We start from the raw sequence: 17,956 nt of genomic DNA, 5'->3' as shown, positions 1-17,956 counted from the left end.
CAAGCCTGTGCACGGTTTCCGCTTCCTCCCCCCAGAGCAGGAAGATCAGCTGGCCTCTCCTGCTGCCACTGGCCTCCCGCTATCTTCGGGCCATACGGCCGACCGATCTTCCTGTTGGGGGTGGGGAGCGGAAGCTGTGCGTGGCACTTCCGCTCTCCTCCCCCCCAACGGGAAGATCAGTCGGCCGTACACAGGAGGCCGGTGGCAGCAGGAGAGGCCAGCTGATCTTCCTGCTTTGGGGGGAGGAAGTGGAAGCTGTGTGCGGTGCTTCCGCTCCCCCCTCCAAAACAGGAAGATCGGTCGGCCGTATGGTTGCAGGACCGCTTCCCCATGTGTGCCGTGATGGCGCGCCAGGCATGAGTTCTCCTCTTCACTGTCACGGGGATGGGATCCCGCGACAGCATTGCAGTTCTGGTGTCAGTTGGGTGGGCCTGGTTCTAAATTGGGTGGGCAGCTGCCCACCCAGGCCCACCCATGGCTACGCCACTGCCCCGGGGCCTAGACATCCAATCTGTAATGCCTCGCAAAGGTGAGAAAAGACTTACACGTTGCTGCCCTGCAAATCTCGTGGTGAGACATGCTGACATTCCGCCCATGACGCCGCCTGAGAACAGGTAGAATGGGCACGGAGTCCCACTGGTAGAGGTCTACCATGCAACAAGTATGCTGAACTGATAGCCTCTTTCATCCAATGAGCTACCGTAGTTTTAGCTGCCATATTACCTTTTATCGGACCACTCCACAGGACAAACAGATGGTCGGACAGACTAAACACATTCGTAACCTCCAGATAAATGCAGCATCGCCCTGCGAACATCCAGTTTCCATAAATCTCTCGAGTGGGGATCCGACCGGTCCAAATCTGGAAAAGACGGAAGTTCCACCGACTGATTCAAGTGAAAGGATGAAACTACCTTTGAATGAAAAGACTCCATTATTCGAGATTCTTAAGGCTCCCTGCAGGATAAAGCCTGAAGTTCCGACACCCTATGGGCAGATGTCATAGCCACCAGAAACACCACCTTCAGCGTGAGATCTTTCAACGTTGCCCTCTTCAGAGGCTCAAAGGGCGGAGCTCACAGGGCCGTGAGAACCAAACTCAAACTCCAAGAAGGACAAGGATTTCAAAACTGAGGTCTCAGGTGCTTCGCTCCATGAAGGAAACATGCCAAATCCGGATGCGCCGCTAAAGGCACCTCTTGAATGTACCATGCAAACAACTGAGAGCTGCAACCTGCACCCTAAGAGAACTACATGACAAACCTTTGGATAGACCAGCCTGCAGAAAACACAAAATGTCAGACACAGTCGCCCAAAACAGAACTACCTCCTATTCAATGCACCAAGCTTCAAATACTTTCCACACTCTGACATAGGCCAATGAAGTGGAGGGCTTGCGTGACCTAAGGAGAGGCGTCACCACTGCGTCCGAATATCCTTTGCTTTTCAAACGTGTCCTTTCAAAAGCCATGCCACCAGACAAAAATTGATCCTCCTCTTCCAAACAAACGGGACCCTGATGAAGAAGAGCCGGAAAATCCCAAAGACATAAGGGTTCTGCTACAGCTAGGTTGCGCAGATACGCGAACCACGGTCGTCTCGGCCACTCGAATCACCTCTGTCGGGTGAAGCTCTATGCGCCTGAGCACCTTTCCGATGAGAGGCCATGGAGGAAAGATGTACAGCAACACGTTCTTCGGCCAGGGGAGCACTAGAGCATCCATGCCCTCGGCTCTGGTCTCCCTGCACCAGCCAAAGAAACACAGGGCCTTGGCATTCTTGAATGTCGCCATCAGATCCATGCTGGGCGTGCTCCGTGTCGCAAATGAGCTGAAACGCTTTGTCCGCCAACTCCCACTCCCCGGGATCGAGGCGGTTTCAACTTAGAAAGTCCGCTTGCATGTTGTCTACTCAGACTATGGTTATCAGATGCCGTTCCGCCCATTGGATCAACTGCTGGGCTTCCATTCCCACTGAGTGGCTTTTGATCCCCCCTTGGCGATTGATATATGCCACCGTGGTTGCATTGTCGGACAGAACCCTGACCGACTTCCCACGGAGGAGTGGAAGAAAAGCTTGTAACGCCAAATAAAACGCTCTGGTTTCAAAGCGATTGATCAACCACCGAGACTCTGCCTGAGACCATTGCCGTTGAACAGATTTCTCCAGACAAACTGCTCCCCAGCCAGATAGGCTGGCATCCATAGTCACCACTGTCCACTCGGGCATTACTAAGGATACTTCATGAGTTAAGCTGTCAGAGAGGAGCCACCAATCGAGACTGGACTGTGCAGATTCCATAAGAGGAAGGGGCAGATGGAATTGTTCCGAGACTGGATTCCACTAGGAGAGCAATGCGGATTGCAAAGGTCGCGTATGAGCAAATGCCCATGGCACCAACTCCAGCATAGAGGTCATGGAGCCTAGGACCCTCAAGTAATCCCACACACTGGGAGTGTGTCAACAGATCTCGAACCTGTCCCTTCAACTTGGTAATCCGGTCTGTTGTCAGAAACACTCTCCCCTGTTGTGTGTCAACAACGCTTCCAGAAATTCCAGGGATTGTGAGGGAACCAGCCGACTCTTGGCAAGGTTGATCACCCAACCGAGCGACCTCAGCAGCTGCAACACCCTGTGGATCACCGACTGACAAAGCACCTATGATTTGGCTCGAATCAGTCAGTCTAGGTACGGATGCACCAACAATCCTTCTCTCTGAAGCTACACCGCGACCACCACCATTACCCTGGTGAAAGTCTGAGGTGCGGTTGCCAGTCCGAAAGGTAAAGCTCGAAATTGGTAATGACATCCCAGGATGAAGAACCGCAGGAACTTCTGGTGAGCGTCCCGGATGCTGATATGTAAGTAAGCCTCCGTTAAGTCCAGGGACGCCAGAAATTCGCCCTTTCGTACCGAGGCAATGACTGACCTCAGAGTCTCCATGCGGAACTGAGGAACTTGAAAACATCTGTTGACTCTTTTCAAGTCCAGAATAGGCTGGAATGTTCCCTCCTTCTTGGGGACCACGGAGTAGATGGAATAGCGCCCTTTTCTCTGTTCTGCCGCCGGGACCGGCACAATGGCACCCAGCTCGAGGAGGCGCTGTAACGTTTCGTGTACTGCCTGTCGCTTTTCCATGTACCTGCATGGGGAGACCAAGAACCTGTCTCGAGGCCGCTGTACAAAATCTATAGCGTAACCTCGACTTATCACAGTAAAGACTCACTGATCCGATGTCAACTTGGTCCATTCCTCATAAAAGAGCGATAGCCTGCCCCCCCACAACCGGAACTGAAGAATGGACCGGCCTCATCTCATTAGGAAGATTTGACTCCAGGGGCAGACTGGGCATTACCGAACCTACCGAAGGGGCGGCCTCGAAAGGACTGAGACCACGACTGCTGTCTGCTTGAAGTCTGTTGAAAGGAAGGACCCAAGGCTCGTGACGGATGAAACCTCTGATTCCCCCGAAAGCAAGAACGACTAGTAAAGGGGCCCTTCGACTTAGGCCTATCCACCGCCAATCTTTGCATCTTATTCTCATCCAGGGACTGAATCATGTCCTCCAAGTCCTCTCCAAACAGCAACTTACCTTTAAAATAGATGAGCCTTTGACAAGACATCCGCCGCCCAATTCTGCAACCATAGAAGTCTGCGCACAGACACATCTGACACCATGGACCTGGCTGAAGTCTGCAACAAATCGTAAAGTACGTCTGCACTATACGCTACCACTGCTTCTAGACAACCGGCCTGGCGCGCTTTTTCTTCCGAAAGCCCTTCATTGGCCTGAGCTGCTGCACCCAGTGAAGGCCCACACATAAAGCAAAATTGCTGCACATGGCAGCTCGGACTCCCAGGGCCGAAACTTCAAATACCTTTTTGAGCTGAAGTTCCAACCTCCGGTCTTGTAGGTCCTTTAGGGCCGTCGCGCCAGTAACCGGGATGGCAGTCTTTTTAGTGACTGCTGACACGCCACATCCACCTTTGGAACTCGAAGCAGTTCTAAAGCTTCCCTCTGGCAGAGGATATAGCTTGTCCATAGCCTTACTTACCTTCAATCCCAGGTCCGGGGTATTTAAACAGTAAATCCGTTGCCAAGAAATGAAAAGGGAAAGAGGCGGTGGGACCCCTCAGGCCCAGTAAAATCGGATCCATAGCCCCCAGCTTAGCATCCTCCGGCAGCACGTTCAGACCTAACTCTCCCAGAATTGCTGAGATAAGCGGTACTAGCTCTTCTTTTCAACTGATGGAGAACCGCAGCCAGACTCCTGCCGTTGATCCGCATCAACCCCTGTCAGGGGCTTGGGCTTCATATTCTGGTCCTCCGTTGCCGAGGAATCAGAGTCCGAAGTAGAGACTGCGGACCTTAATGGGCACTTAGCCTTTCTAGCGCCGGAACCCCCCTTGGGCCTGTCCGAGCTCCCCTTGGACCTGGCCCTCTTCCTACCAACTTTGTGGGGATCTAGATCCGAGACCTGGCCTCCAGTCTGCTTCTTACCAGCCTTCCTGGCCTTAAAGGACTTATGCAGAAGCAGAACGAACTCCGACCAAAAGGAGGAGGAGGAAGAGGAATCCACAGCCCCTGCAGGGCCATCCTCAGATTCCTGAGAGTCTGGGCCTGCTGGGCCACCTCCCCTCGGGGACCTGTTGTTGAGGAGAAAGGGAAGGAGGGGACATCCCCTCCCCCATCGCAGCACTCGTGGCTTGCCTGCTTGAGCCCAACATGGCCGCCGTTCCCACGCTTCGCGGGAACTGATCAGTTGTAGCTGAAAGAGAAGCAGGGACCCCCGACGGAGCCTTGTGCACCCCGAGCTGCTCCTCCCGAAACGGAGGGTCCCTCCCGTCCGGGAAAACAACCCAAATGCAGGCCGTCCCGTGAGAGACGCGCATGCTGAGCCGCACGCACGGTAAGCTAAGCTCCAAGGCATCGTGGCAGAGAGAGAGAAGAAAAAGTAAGTAAAAACAATGTCACCCGCAGCGCAACAGAGAAAAAGCCACTCGGTCGCAGCAGGGAGGAAAGGGAGTCAGCGCATTGAAATTAAGAAAAATCCACGAACTTTTAAATTTTTTTTTTACATTACTTGCCCAGCAGCCGTTCCTGGATCCTGATCTCTCTGGGGTGAGTGAGCCTGGCTCCCCGGTATCACCCCAGTGCTGCTCTGTAGTGGTAATAGGGCCCTTGACCCCTACCGGCAGCTGCTGCAAGACCAAGGGGGATGGTCCCCTCAGGACCTAGCTACCCCCTGGGAGGCTGAAGGAATCCACCTTGCTTCTAAACCTTTTTTTTTTTTTTTTTTTTTTTTTAATTGTGAAAGAACTTTAAGTAAAATACAAACACACCCTCTGCCTAACTATCTATAACCTAATCGCTTGTCACTCCACTCTAGGTAATCAGACCAGACTGTAGGTTTTGCACCTCCACCATCTGCTGGAGACAGAGAAATACTGACGGACTGTAGGTGGCACCTCGGGGTTTAGGGCAAAGCCTGCCAAACCTCTCTCTGTCTCCATCTGCTGGAGGGGAGGCAAAACCCAGGAGTCTGGACTGATTCGGGTACATACAAGGAACGTCTCATCACTTTTTTTTTTTTATAAAATAAACTTTTTGCTGAGCTCAGCCCTTCCTGGTTAAAAGCAGGAACGGGTCCTGGATACAGGGGAAGAGCGCTAAAGCCTTCACTGCCAAGCCTCTCTCTGCAATTTTAGGTCCATGCCATTCCAGGCTACCAGGGAGGGATTGCATGCTATCCTTTCAGGAGGCAAGCAGCACTATATAGACATCTCATCTTTCTATTATCTCCTTTTGATTCCTTCTTTTTTTTCTACTCTCAGGCAAACCTCCAAAGGGAAATGCATGTCCACCATCTGCTGGAGATGGAGAATACCGACAGGCTGATGTCAGACTAGACTATAAGGCCGTGATGTCAGCTTTTGCTCAGTTTCCATCTGCTGGCAGAGGTGCATAATCCACCCATAGGGATTCCCTACCTGAACACTGAGGAAACTCCTCTCTCTCACCTGCAAGCACTTTCACTTTGCGGCTCCTCACTACCTTTTTCTTTTCTCTCTCTCTACATCCATTCTCATGCACTCTGCTCATCAGGCAAGTCACTCCTGTCTATGCCCTTCTATACTGCCAATTCCCGACTCCATGCTTTCTACCTGGCTGCATCTCAATCTTGGAATAGACTTCCGGAGTGGGTGCATCAAAATCCCCACCTATTTGAGGCTGCTTTTAAATCTTAACCCCTAATTGTCCTGCTTACAGCAACAATTTTTACCATTGTCTTATTAAATGAAATTCCCCAAGTCTTTTTTTGCCTTGTATGTTGGTTTTGATTAGATTATAAGCTCTACTGAGCTAGGACTGTCTCATGTTTTTTGTACAGCGCTGCATATGTAAAGAAGCACTAAAAAAGTGTTAATTAGTAGTAGCAGCAGCAATTACATATGCTAATCTATTAAGATAGGTCACCAATTTTGCACAGCTAAATGTCACCATTAGACCTCTTTACAAAGCTGGTCAAGCTCTGTCAAGTTCCTTGGGGAATGTTTGACAGCAATCTTTAAGTGATGCTATGGATTTTTGATTGGATTGAGGTCAGGGCTCTGAACTGGCCACTACAAGACATTTACTTTTTTGTTCTTTAGCCACTGCAAGGTAGATTTGGCTGTCACGTTGAAAGGTGAATTTCTGTTCCAGTTGTCTTGTCGAGAGCAGGTTTTCCTCAAGGATGTTTTCTAAATACTTTTTTCCTTTTATTATCCAATCTATCCTGACAAGTGCTCCAGTCCCTGCTAATAAACATCCCTATAACGGGATGCTGCCACCACCATGCTTAATAGTAGGGATGGTATTCTCTGGGTGATGACTGGTATTGGGTTTGTGCCAAGTGGAACGTGATACATTCAGGCCAAAAAGTTCTATTTTAGTTTCAAACTATGAAACTTTTTGCCACATGGCTACAATATTCCCAGGTGTACCTTTGCATACTTGAAATGGGATTTAAAATGTAGGCAGTCCAGAGAAGAACAACTAAAATAATGTGGGGTCTCTATGAGATCTAGGAGAGGCTGAAGGATATGAATATGTATACACTTGAAAAGAGAAGACGCAGGGAAGATATGATACAAACTTTCAGATACCTGAAAGGTTTTAATGATGCACAATCGACAAACCTTTTCCAATGGAAGGAAGTCAGTACAACTAGGGGTCATGAAATGAAACTCCAGGGAGGATGGCTCAGAACCATCAGGAAATATTTTTCTTCATGGAAACAGTTGTGGATGCCTAGCATGCCCTTCCTCCGGAGGAGGTGAAGATGAAAACGGTGAAAGAATTCAAAGGGGCATGGGATAAACACTGTGGATCCCTAAAGACTACAAGATGGAAATGAAGAAATGAGTGCATGGGGGTAACTTGCTGGCGTGGTGGTTACTACCCTTACCCAATAAGGCTTCATACTGTTGATGCAACGCCATCATCACTCACTGCTTCAACAGCAGGGGAAAAGGGGAATTGGATTCAGACAGCAACTAACCAGAGCTCCGACTTTTACGGTCTAGGAACCTGTTAAGTATGGAGGTAACACACACAGCACAGCAGATACTACCATAAGCTTGCTGGGCAGAATGATGGATCATTTAGTCCTTTTCTGCTATCACTTCTATGTTTAAGTAATGGCGTCCCTCTTGCCTCCCTACCATAAAAGCCAAATTTGTGGAGTACTTAAGATTTTGTCACATGCTCACTTTAACCAGTCTTGGTCATGGAAGACTGTAGCTCTATTGAAGTTGCCATTGGCCTCTTGGCTGCCCACCCAATTAGTCTCTTCCTTGCTTGGGCATTCAGTTTAGAGCAGGGGTCAGGAACCTTTTTGGCTGAGAGAGCCATAAACGGCACATATTTTAAAATGTAATTCCATGAGAGCCATACAATATGTTTAAAACTAAATACAAGTAAATGTGTGCATTTTATGTAAGATCCCACTTTTAATGTACAATAAGTCTCTGAAAATATTACACCAGGCCTTAAGACACCAATACATCTCCTATTAGGAAAACGGACCAAGACAGGCTGCTATAGAGTCCTACACAGAAACAACACGCCAGCAGAAAACCTCACCTGAATCACGTGCTGTCCCTCACCTAACATAGAATAAAAAGACCAAAACGCATAACAAGAAGCATGCAGAAAAAACTGAATTGGAAACTGCAACAAGCCAGAGTCTCTGTATGCAGTGTAACAAAGGAAAAAAGAAACATCACCCATCCTTATAAAACAAATCAAGAAATATAAAATCATCAGCAGTAAAACTGTACTAACAAAAAGAACATATTTCAAAACAGCTGATGAGAGGAATATCCAATAATTAAAACTCATATAAAACATTTCCAGATACCAACAAAATATTTCAAAATAGCAGACACAAAGATCCAGTAATGAAAAATAATAAGGATACAAAAATTTTTTTGCTCTGCATACCTGGGAACGTTTGATATCCAGGTGTCCTGAGATTGTTCTGAATTAGCAGGAGGTGGGGTGGTTTGCTTGGAACTTTCTCCTCTCTCAAGTCACATACCAGCGCTCTCTCTCACACTGGCTCTCAATGACACACCTATACACACATGCTCTCAGTACTCACATATACACATGTTTTTTCTCACTCACTTATATAGGCTCTTAATTACACATTTACACACATGCTGTCTATCTTTTCACGCTTACACACACACACAGGCTTTCAATCACATAAATACATGCTGTCTTTTTCTCTCACACAGACTCTCATTCACATGCTTACAAACATGTCCTCTCTTTCTCTCATTTACACACAGGCTCTCAATCACATACTCCCTCACCTAAATCAGCTCTCAATCACACACAGACACACATGGTCTCTCTCTCTCATTTAAACACAGGCTCTCAATCACATGCTCCATCACCTAAACCAGCTGTCAATCAGACACAGACACACATGATCTCTCTCTTACTTATACACACAGGCTCTTAATCATACATACACATGATTTCTCTCACACACAAAGGATCTCAATCATACACACATACTCTTTCACACAAACAGGTTTTCAATCACAAACTTACACATACAGGTTCCCAATGGTAAACTTACATTCATGCTCTCTCTCTCACAGGCAGGCTCTCAATCACAGACATACTCTCTTTCACATACACAGGCTCTCAATCATTCACATACATGCAATCTCACTCACACACACAGGATCTCAAACACACACGCTTGCTCATTCACTCTCTCTCTCTCCCCCACCCCCACCCCAGGAACTCGCGGCAGCAGCAGCCTCCTCCCAACACTAACCTCCTTCATTTTCAGCCCTCGCGGAGGCGGAGTCCCATCGGCCGCGGTTGAAACTCTTCATTTTCCTCCGAGCCGCGCTGCAGTCTTCTTCCCACAAGCGTGGCCTCTTCTTCTCGCGCAGGCACCCGATGCTCACCACTTCCTCTTCCGGGCCGCGGGAAGAAGAGAGCACGCCGGTGCCGCTCAAGCACCGTCGTGCTCTCTTCTTCCCGCGGCCCAGAAGAGGAAGTGGTGAGCATCGGGTGCCTGCGCGGGAAGACTCCCGCGCAGGCACCCGATGACTCCAGCGCTGGCACCCGGCTGACTCCAGTCGTGCCGCTGCCGGCGTGCTCTCTCCTCCTCCTCTCCCCCCCCCCGCGGCCCGGAAGAGGAAATGGTGAGCATCGGGTGCCTGCGCAGAAGAAGAGACCACGCTAGTGTGGTCTCTTCTTCCCGCGCAGGCACCCGATGCTCTCCACTTCCTCTTCCGGGCCGCGGGGGGGGGGGGGGGGGGGGGGAGGAGGAGGAGGAGAAGAGAGCACGCCGGTGCCGCCGACTCCAGCTGTCCCGCCGCGTTCCGCCCGGGCTGACAGCATTTTAAGCCCGGGCGGCGGAGGACCGGGGAGCAGCTGGGTCAGCGGGGAACCGCGAAGTGTGGCGACACTTGTCTGCGAGCCAGATGCAGCCCTCAAAAGAGCCATATCTGGCTCGCGAGCCATGGGTTCCCGACCCCTGGTTTAGAGGGATGGCCTGAGCTAGGCAGGGTCATAACAGGCAACATACAAATTCCACTTCTTAATAGTCTTGACTGTGCTCTGAGGGATTATTGAAGGACTTTAGAATTATTTTATGCCCATCCTCAGATGTGTGCCTTTCCACAACTTTGTCCCAGAGGTCTATGGCACACTCCTTGGCACTTATTGTTGGTCTTGGATCCCTTACAGCCAGTTTTTAAATATCACTTTTTTCTATGACCTTTTTTCTTAGGAAAGCTGGGCCCAGCCAGAACTAATCGACAGTGAGGCCAATAAAAACAATGTAGAACAGATAATTTATCTAGCTAAATTTACCTAGATAAGTTATCCTGGATATTCAGTGGGATAAATAGGTCACTGCATATCCCTATTAAACTTATCTGGCTACCTGTAGCTACCTTGGAATATCATTAGATAGGTTTAAAAAGTTAACAGAACATGTTCCCGGATAACTTTAAATTTTACTGGCAATCTTCAAAAGAATATTGCTGGTTAAGCAGCAGATATGCATTAAAAAAAAGTTTGGCCCTGCATCAAAGGTCCCAAGTGGCTAGCAAAAACTGAGCTGGCAGGCCATGCTTCTTCCCTTCCACCATTAACATAAGAATTGTCCGGTGCAAGACTCGAGGCAGTAAGCCCGCTCCCCCCTCATCAAGTCTCGGACACCCTGGAAGTGCACAGGTCGTTGGACTTGGACAGTGATACTGCTTGCATAACCAAATAGCTTTCATGATTTTGAAGGACCTGCAACATTGCTCTCCACTTTGATGGCAGGGGGAAAACATCAGAGCCCTGACTTTTATGGTCCAGGGTACTGACAGGATTAGGAAAAAAGTGCAGGACTGCTCCTACAGCCAAGTCCAAAAGCACAGCACGTTCAAGCAGCAGCATTGTCTGAATTATCAAGAAGGCTACTCACTCTGTGATAGCAGTAATTTTGATATGTGATAGTGCTTGGTTTTGATTATTTATATTTAACCTTAAGGCTTGGGGGTAACCTATATAGAGAGGCAGATACTTCCATAAGAAACTGGCTGTACCATTTGGTTTTTTTTCTGCCATCAATATTATGTTAGTGTGTTACTGTGTATGGGCATCACTATAGTACGCCTACAGCAACGCTGGTAGTTGTATACTTGTATTATAAAGACAGTATAATCCTCTTGGAGATCAACGACTCCAATATGTTGTTTAAACAAAACGTTGATTGTTCTATATTCAACTTCTATTTTTTTTACTATTAACCTCAAAAGATATTTTTAAAATTGTATTCATTTTTTCCCTTTTTCTAGGACCTTCATAACACCCAGTGGATGTAGAGCAAGGCTACTCCATTTTTTCACCGCATAGGGTCATTTTTAATCATTTGGTCCAAAATGTCCACACAATTTTTTTAAGTATTTTTTTCTCTTGCTAAAAAACACTAGCTTTGTTAAATATTATTTAAAGTACTTCCCTTTTTGGGTGAGTATTCAGTTATCCAGTCCAGAGTCTAGTCTGGCCTGTGCACTTTTGGGGTGCTATATATAAAAGACATTCCTATGGTCAATTTAAGGTTACTTACATAAAATTTTCAAAAACACTCCCCCACCAAAATAAATTTTAAAACAAAGTCTGTCTCTCATAATTATGTATATTGTAATTAATCACATGTTAAACATTATCTGTATTCAGCATCAAGTGTTGTCTTTGATCAGTAGGCTGGAAACTATAGCACATCAGTTCTCTGTGCTCAGCTTTTTTATTTTTCAATCATATTTAAAAAAACAAAAATGGTGAAGATCTTGTCATTGCCCCAAACTACTGTTTTTCTCGCTTTTGCCCTCTATATTGCCCTCCAATATTAAGGGCCTTATTTACTAACTGAAACCTGTTGAAATTCCCCAAAGGCCCCATTTACTGTCCTTTTCCCCCCAACGTGATCTTTGCACTCCCTTAAACCTATTCTAATATTTCCTTACCTTTTCCCCATCCTGTCACTAGCTCCACCCCACACACCCTGACCACATGCCCTAGCCTGATTCCAGCACTCTTCATCCACAGCAGATCCTGTCCCATCCCTGCCTGACATATCTCCCCAAGATGATACCACCACACTCTTGACTTCCCCGTCCCAGTTCAAACCCAGATTATTCCCTACTGGCCTAGCCTCACCACATCCTGACCCCTTCCATAAACCAATGCAGTACTGCCTTCTCCCTTGCCTAGTATGGTACCAACATTCCTGATAACTCTCCCTAATTCAGCTTCTGGGCCTTCCCCCCCAGATACACCACACTCCCAACTCCCCTTCCATTAGTGTTTCTTCCTTTTGGGTAAACCTTCAAACTCCCCCCTTAAAAACACAAGGGAATAAACCCCCACCCCCTGAACCCACTTCAACGGACACTCCCCCTTCCCAACAATCTCTCCTCACCCCAGTCCTTACCAAATCCCAGGTCTTTCTGCAGCAGGAGCCACCCCCCATCATTCCTATCCCAGTTCTCCAGCTCTTCAAAATGGCCACTGGTCACGAGGCCAGTACTATTATGTTGTACAGCAACTTCTGCCATACAATATAATGGCACATGCCCATGGTTTGACCTGCGGCCATTTTGAAAAGCCAGAGATGGTCAGAAGCAATGAAGGAAAGCTCTTTTCTTAATGTACATGATATTATTAGTTTGCACCATACTCTCAATGGGGAAACAAAGCCATGCAAACCCCAGATACACCATCTATATTTTCAACTCTGAAGGTGAATATTTTTATTTCTACTGAATAGTTCAATAAATAAATTATTGCACCCTGCAAGAATCAGGCTCTTCATGCTTAGGTGTAAGTAGCAACATAAATTACCTGACAAACCAGTTTTCTGAGGAAGCTCATGTTTCTTCTGTGAATAGCACCAGCACAATTTACAGAACACCCATAAGACCTTATGGTGAGAAAACAACAAATATTGCTCCTCTGTCTAGAACACATTCTTTCCGTTGTCCTTTTTGCCAATAGATTTGAATCCAAGTTCATCTCTGCTGCGAGTGTATAAAAGAGCTACCCACTGTTTGGCAACTATACCAAAAGAAATCAAATGGTTGTGTCCATCACACATGAACCACTGTAATGAAAGAAGTCACAGGATCACTTCTCATCCCTGGAAAGTAAACAGGAGAAACTATCACAACATAGCATTTGTAATGACAAACAAGAAAAATAGAACTGCAGAGCAAGTCATGCAAGTGTTTTCTCTAAGAAAAAAAAGATTGTAAAATTGATTTATATCTGGTCCAAACACTGTGCAAGCCCATTCTTGGAGGAGGGGAAGGGGGATAGGCAGAGCCAGTCAGGACTTTGCACTTCCACTCCCCTTCCCAAACATCTAATATTTCCTGGTCCTCATGGAGGCAGGAACTGCAATGGCCCATGCAGAGACATCGGTACCAGAACAGAAGAAAAACGCTGCCCTCTCCCTCCTGTTCTTTAATATCTCTGGAGGGGTGGGGGGGGAGGAACATAGGTGAGGGTTTGAATCATCCTTGCTAACTCCATGTCCCTTACCAAGGGTCTGCCCTACTCTGGAACTAAAGCAGGGCTTCATTGCTTACATGGGCTCAAGCAAACCCTTGTCCTTGGGGATGGCCGGGGCGCAAGTGGGAACCAGGGCTGCGGCATTAGGTTAAACTGAAGCCACAACTACCAGAAGAGCACCAGCAAGCTACTGCCAGAGGACTAGTTTTGGGTGGGAGATGAGCCACTGATTGTGCATTCCTGCCAGCACGACACAACAGAATCCTCCCCATCCCCTGGCAAGTGAAGTTTTTTTTGGCTGGCTCCTAGATCTAAAGAAAATGAGTCAAGGTCTGAACTAGAGTGAAGGTTACATTAGACCTTTCATGCATAAATCGTTCTTGGTTTCAGAATACTGAAGTCCAAAAATTTACTAATTGATAAGGAAGAAGTTCACGGATGTCAGGCAAGCTGGGCAGATCTGCTGAATGAAAACGTGATTTGTACATATATTTTCTTCTATTTTAGGTTAGATAGGTTTGAAAATTTTTCAGTTTAATCTAGATATAGGTATTCTGAAAACTGGATTGCTATAAATTGAACAATTCAGGAGATATTTAGAAAAAAAATGTACAAATTTTATTTATAAAGAATAGTATGAAAGAATGGTATAAACAATGTTATAAATAAAAAAATATGCTGTTATAGCATCTCAGTCATACTACAATAAACACTGAATATAAACATTAAAACCAATACATAAGTTTACATTTAAAAAAAAAAAAAAAAAGAGTTAAAAATCGCTGATGGCCACTGAAAAAAACTCAAACCACTCAGGGCAAAGTATTAATAAATACCATAAGGAATGTGTGAATAACAAGGTATAACGAGTACCACCATCTATTCTGATTTAGACAGGGTGGCGAACACGATAGTGTTCTAAACCAACCTGGCCTCTATATTCTAAACTCAATTGACATAAATAGAGAAAAAAAATGAAGTCAGTCTTGTCCCAATACGAGCTGTGTTTAAATCAGTAGTTTCCTCGGGAGATATTTTCAGTGTCAGCTTCTATATAGTTATATTCGCTTTTATTTACTAGCAAACTGCCGAAGCCCCAGCCGTGTATACTAAATTACCGACTGCGATAGTAGTAGCAGAAGCGACTATTGTTTTCCTCCCGAGTGGTAGCAACGCCGCCATGTCCATTGTCACTCCAATCAAATACAGCACCCTCGATTTCTCAGTGCTACCAGACAAAGCCTCCTTTCCGCGCTTAACCGGATATCCTGCACCCAGCCGTCCTCTGATTGGCTGGGCTATGCAGCACCCGCCTCCTCCAGAGTGCGCGCGCCTATCTGAAGTTCCGAAGTCAGACTACTGAGGGAGATTAGGTCGGTCTGGTTTAATTGCTTTCCTTAGCGGATTGCCGATTTTTGTTCCCGTTTTCTGCAAGCGGTAGATTAAAAAAAAAAAATTGAAAGAATGCTGGTGCGAGGGAACTGCAGCTGCAGGTATGTTTATCGGGCATACTCGCGGCCGCAATGTTATTGCCCCGGCAGACTGTCTGCGTTAGCTGTTTAGCTTGCCAATGCTGGCGAGAGTTTAGGTCGAAGAAGTTTTCGTGTATCCCTCTGTCCTTTCATTTCATTTATTCATTCTGGATTTCCCGCCTTTTATGGAATATGGCAAGGACCATAACTGGGGGAATTTGACAGGCTAGATGACGTCATGCTCCCCCAGCCTCCTCCTGCTGTCAACTAAGGACTGTTAAAGTTATCATAGTTATGCATTAAAATTGAACCTATCCTACGATATAGGATGAATGAAGCCAAAAACTACAAATGTAAGAATTTTGTCTCCCTGAGTCACTATAGCAGTGTGCGACAGTAGAGCAGAAGACTTTAATTGACTTGGATGTAACCAACTTGCTATATTTCCAGTGTTGCCAGATTTTAAACAGATTTTGTAGCCCAAAGGAAACTAAATTGGGGAAAGGAGGACTTTAAGCCCAAAAACAACTCGATCTTCAAAAGACAAAATAATGGCTTATACATGGTATTTTCAATAATTATTTTGTTTTTGATGATCTATTTCAACATATATAAACATGGTGTGTTTACATAATACATATAGTCTTTTTCTCCTATCCTGTTTCTATCTAATCTGCTCAACTAATCCAACTTTACAATCAGGCTCTCAGAGATCCCCTGTATGTATCACATGCTTTCTTGCATTCAGATACAGTTTTTTTTTCTCCACCATCTCCATTGGGAGGCTATTCCATGTATCCACAACTCTCTCTGTAAAGAAATATTTCCTAAGATTACTCCTGAGACTGTGAACTTGCACCCTCATCCCCAAATCCCTCCTTGTTAGAGCCTCCTTTCTGTTGAAAGAGGCTCACCTCCTACGCATGGAAGCCTTGGAGGTATTTAAATGTCTCTTATCATAGAAACATATAGAAACATAGAAATGACGGCAGAAGAAGACCAGTCGGTCCATCCAGTCTGCCCAGCAAGCTTCACACTTATTTTTTCTCATACTTATCTGTTTCTCTTGGCTCTTAGTAACCTTATGTTCTAATTCCCTTTCACCCCCACTATTAATGTAGAGAGCAGTGATGGAGCTGCTTCCAAGTGAAATATTAAGTTTGATTAGTTGGGTAAGCGGCAGCATAGCTCTCTGCCATGAAGCAGAGGGCAATGCTGGATATGTGTGAAGTATTAGTTTTTCTTCTCCCCTGTTGTTGAAGCAGGGAGCTATGCTGGATATGCATTGAAAGTGAAGTATGCCTTGAAAGTCACATTAACTATCATCAAATATTGAAAAGCCTAATAATTGGTAATACCTATAGCCCATGAACCCATCCCTGTTTTTTTCTTCTTTTTTTTTTTAATTGGGAGATGGCTGCCCTTCATCCTTCCGCTCCGTGAAGGTGGACACCTACCACTGGCCACTGGCATCCCGCTCCGTGAATGCCTCTGTGGCTACTGCCGCTCCATGCAGTGTTTTACTACCTGCTCTTTATATGCGTCCTCCAGACCTGATGGATCCCATATCCCTGTTTTTTTGGGTTTTTTTAAATTTAATTGAAAGATGACAGCCCTCCATCCTTCTGCTCCATGAAGGTGGAACACCTACCACTGGCCACTGGCATCCCGCTCCGTGAATGCCTCTGTGGCTACTGCCGCTCTGTGCAGTGCTTTGCTACCTGCTATTTTATACGTGTCCTCTGGACCTGATGGATCAACTTGCCTTTCCTCTAAGGTATATGGGTTTAAATCTTTGTCTGTCCTCATATACTTTAGAACGAAGACCACTGATGATTTTAGTAACCCATCCTCTAGACAGACTCCAACCGATTTATATCCTTTTGAAGGTACAGTCTCCTGAACAGAATACATTATTCCAAATATGGTCTCACCAGGGACCTATACAGGGGCAATATCACCTCCCTTTTTCTGATTACCATTCCTGTCCTTATGCAGCCAAGCATCTTCCTGGCTTTTGCTATCACTTTAACCACCTGTTTGGCCACCTTAAGATCATTGGATACATTCACAACCAGATCCTGCTTTTCTTTTGTGCTTAGAAGAATTTTACCCTCAATGCTGTACCTCTCCCTTGAGTTTTTGCTGCCTAAATGCATAACTCTTAACTCTTAGTTGCCAGACCCTAGACCATTTCTCGAGTTTTGCTAGATCCCTTATTTTTCCACACCTTCCTGGCTTCTATCCTGTTGCAGATTTTGGTATTGGCAAAAAGACAAAAGCTTCCTACATGTCTTCTGCAATGTCACTAATAAAAATGATGAAAAGAACTGGTCCTACATTAGTGGAAAGGTGGAATTGATGAAGAAAAAAAGAACTAGTCCAAGGACTGATCCCTGAGGCTCACTGCTAGTAATCCTCTCCTCCTCAGAGTGAACTCCATTTACCACTACCCTTTGTCTCCTCCCACTCAACTATTTTCTAATGCAGTCAGTTACTTTCGGGCCCATACCAAGAGCGTTCCATTTATTTATAAATTGCCTGTGTGGAACTGAGTCAAAGGCCCTACTGAAATCCAAGTACACTACATCTAATGCTCTCCCTTGAGCCAACTCTCTGGTCACTTTGCCAGGTTCTTATGGTTTGAGTACTTAAGAACGTAAGAACATTTACATAAGATCTACCTCTGGTAAATGCTGCCTCGGATCTTGCAATCCATTGGATTCCAAAAATTGCACTAACCTCTGTTTTAGTGGAGAATCCATTAATTTGCTTCTCACAGAGGTCAGACTAAGCAGTTTGTAGTTCCCAGCCTTCTCCTTACTTCCACTTTTCTGAAATTGAACCACATCTGCCTGTCTCCAGTCCTCCGCAACTATTTCAGACTTTAAACATTGAAAAA

The 17,956-nt window shown here is 46.0% G+C and overlaps 2 protein-coding genes across 9 annotated transcripts in view; one reads left to right on the top strand and one right to left on the bottom strand.

The window, feature by feature from the left end:
- DCAF17 (DDB1 and CUL4 associated factor 17) overlaps positions 1–14,853 on the bottom strand; it is a 155,914-nt gene extending 141,061 nt beyond the window's left edge. For 3 of the 4 annotated variants that reach the window (XM_029605757.1, XM_029605759.1, XM_029605760.1), the window contains exons 1-2: positions 14,701–14,853; positions 12,914–13,208 (exon numbers count right to left, since the gene is read on the bottom strand). In XM_029605757.1, the coding sequence (XP_029461617.1) occupies positions 12,914–13,084 (171 nt within the window). In that variant the 5' untranslated portion in view covers positions 13,085–13,208; positions 14,701–14,853. The remainder of the gene's footprint in view (positions 1–12,913; positions 13,209–14,700) is intronic. The other variant, XM_029605758.1, reaches the window with a different exon arrangement.
- A 50-nt stretch (positions 14,854–14,903) lies between these two features.
- The window catches only part of METTL8 (methyltransferase like 8), a 128,483-nt gene continuing 125,430 nt past the window's right edge, over positions 14,904–17,956 (top strand). For 4 of the 5 annotated variants that reach the window (XM_029605769.1, XM_029605766.1, XM_029605762.1 and 1 more), the window contains exon 1: positions 14,904–15,075. The gene's annotated coding sequence lies outside the window, so the exon portion shown is untranslated. The remainder of the gene's footprint in view (positions 15,076–17,956) is intronic. The other variant, XM_029605768.1, reaches the window with a different exon arrangement.

This window comes from Rhinatrema bivittatum, chromosome 6, assembly GCF_901001135.1.
Source record: "Rhinatrema bivittatum chromosome 6, aRhiBiv1.1, whole genome shotgun sequence".
Classification (NCBI taxonomy): Eukaryota; Metazoa; Chordata; class Amphibia; order Gymnophiona; family Rhinatrematidae; genus Rhinatrema; species Rhinatrema bivittatum.
This window is presented reverse-complemented; position numbering and strand designations above follow the sequence as displayed.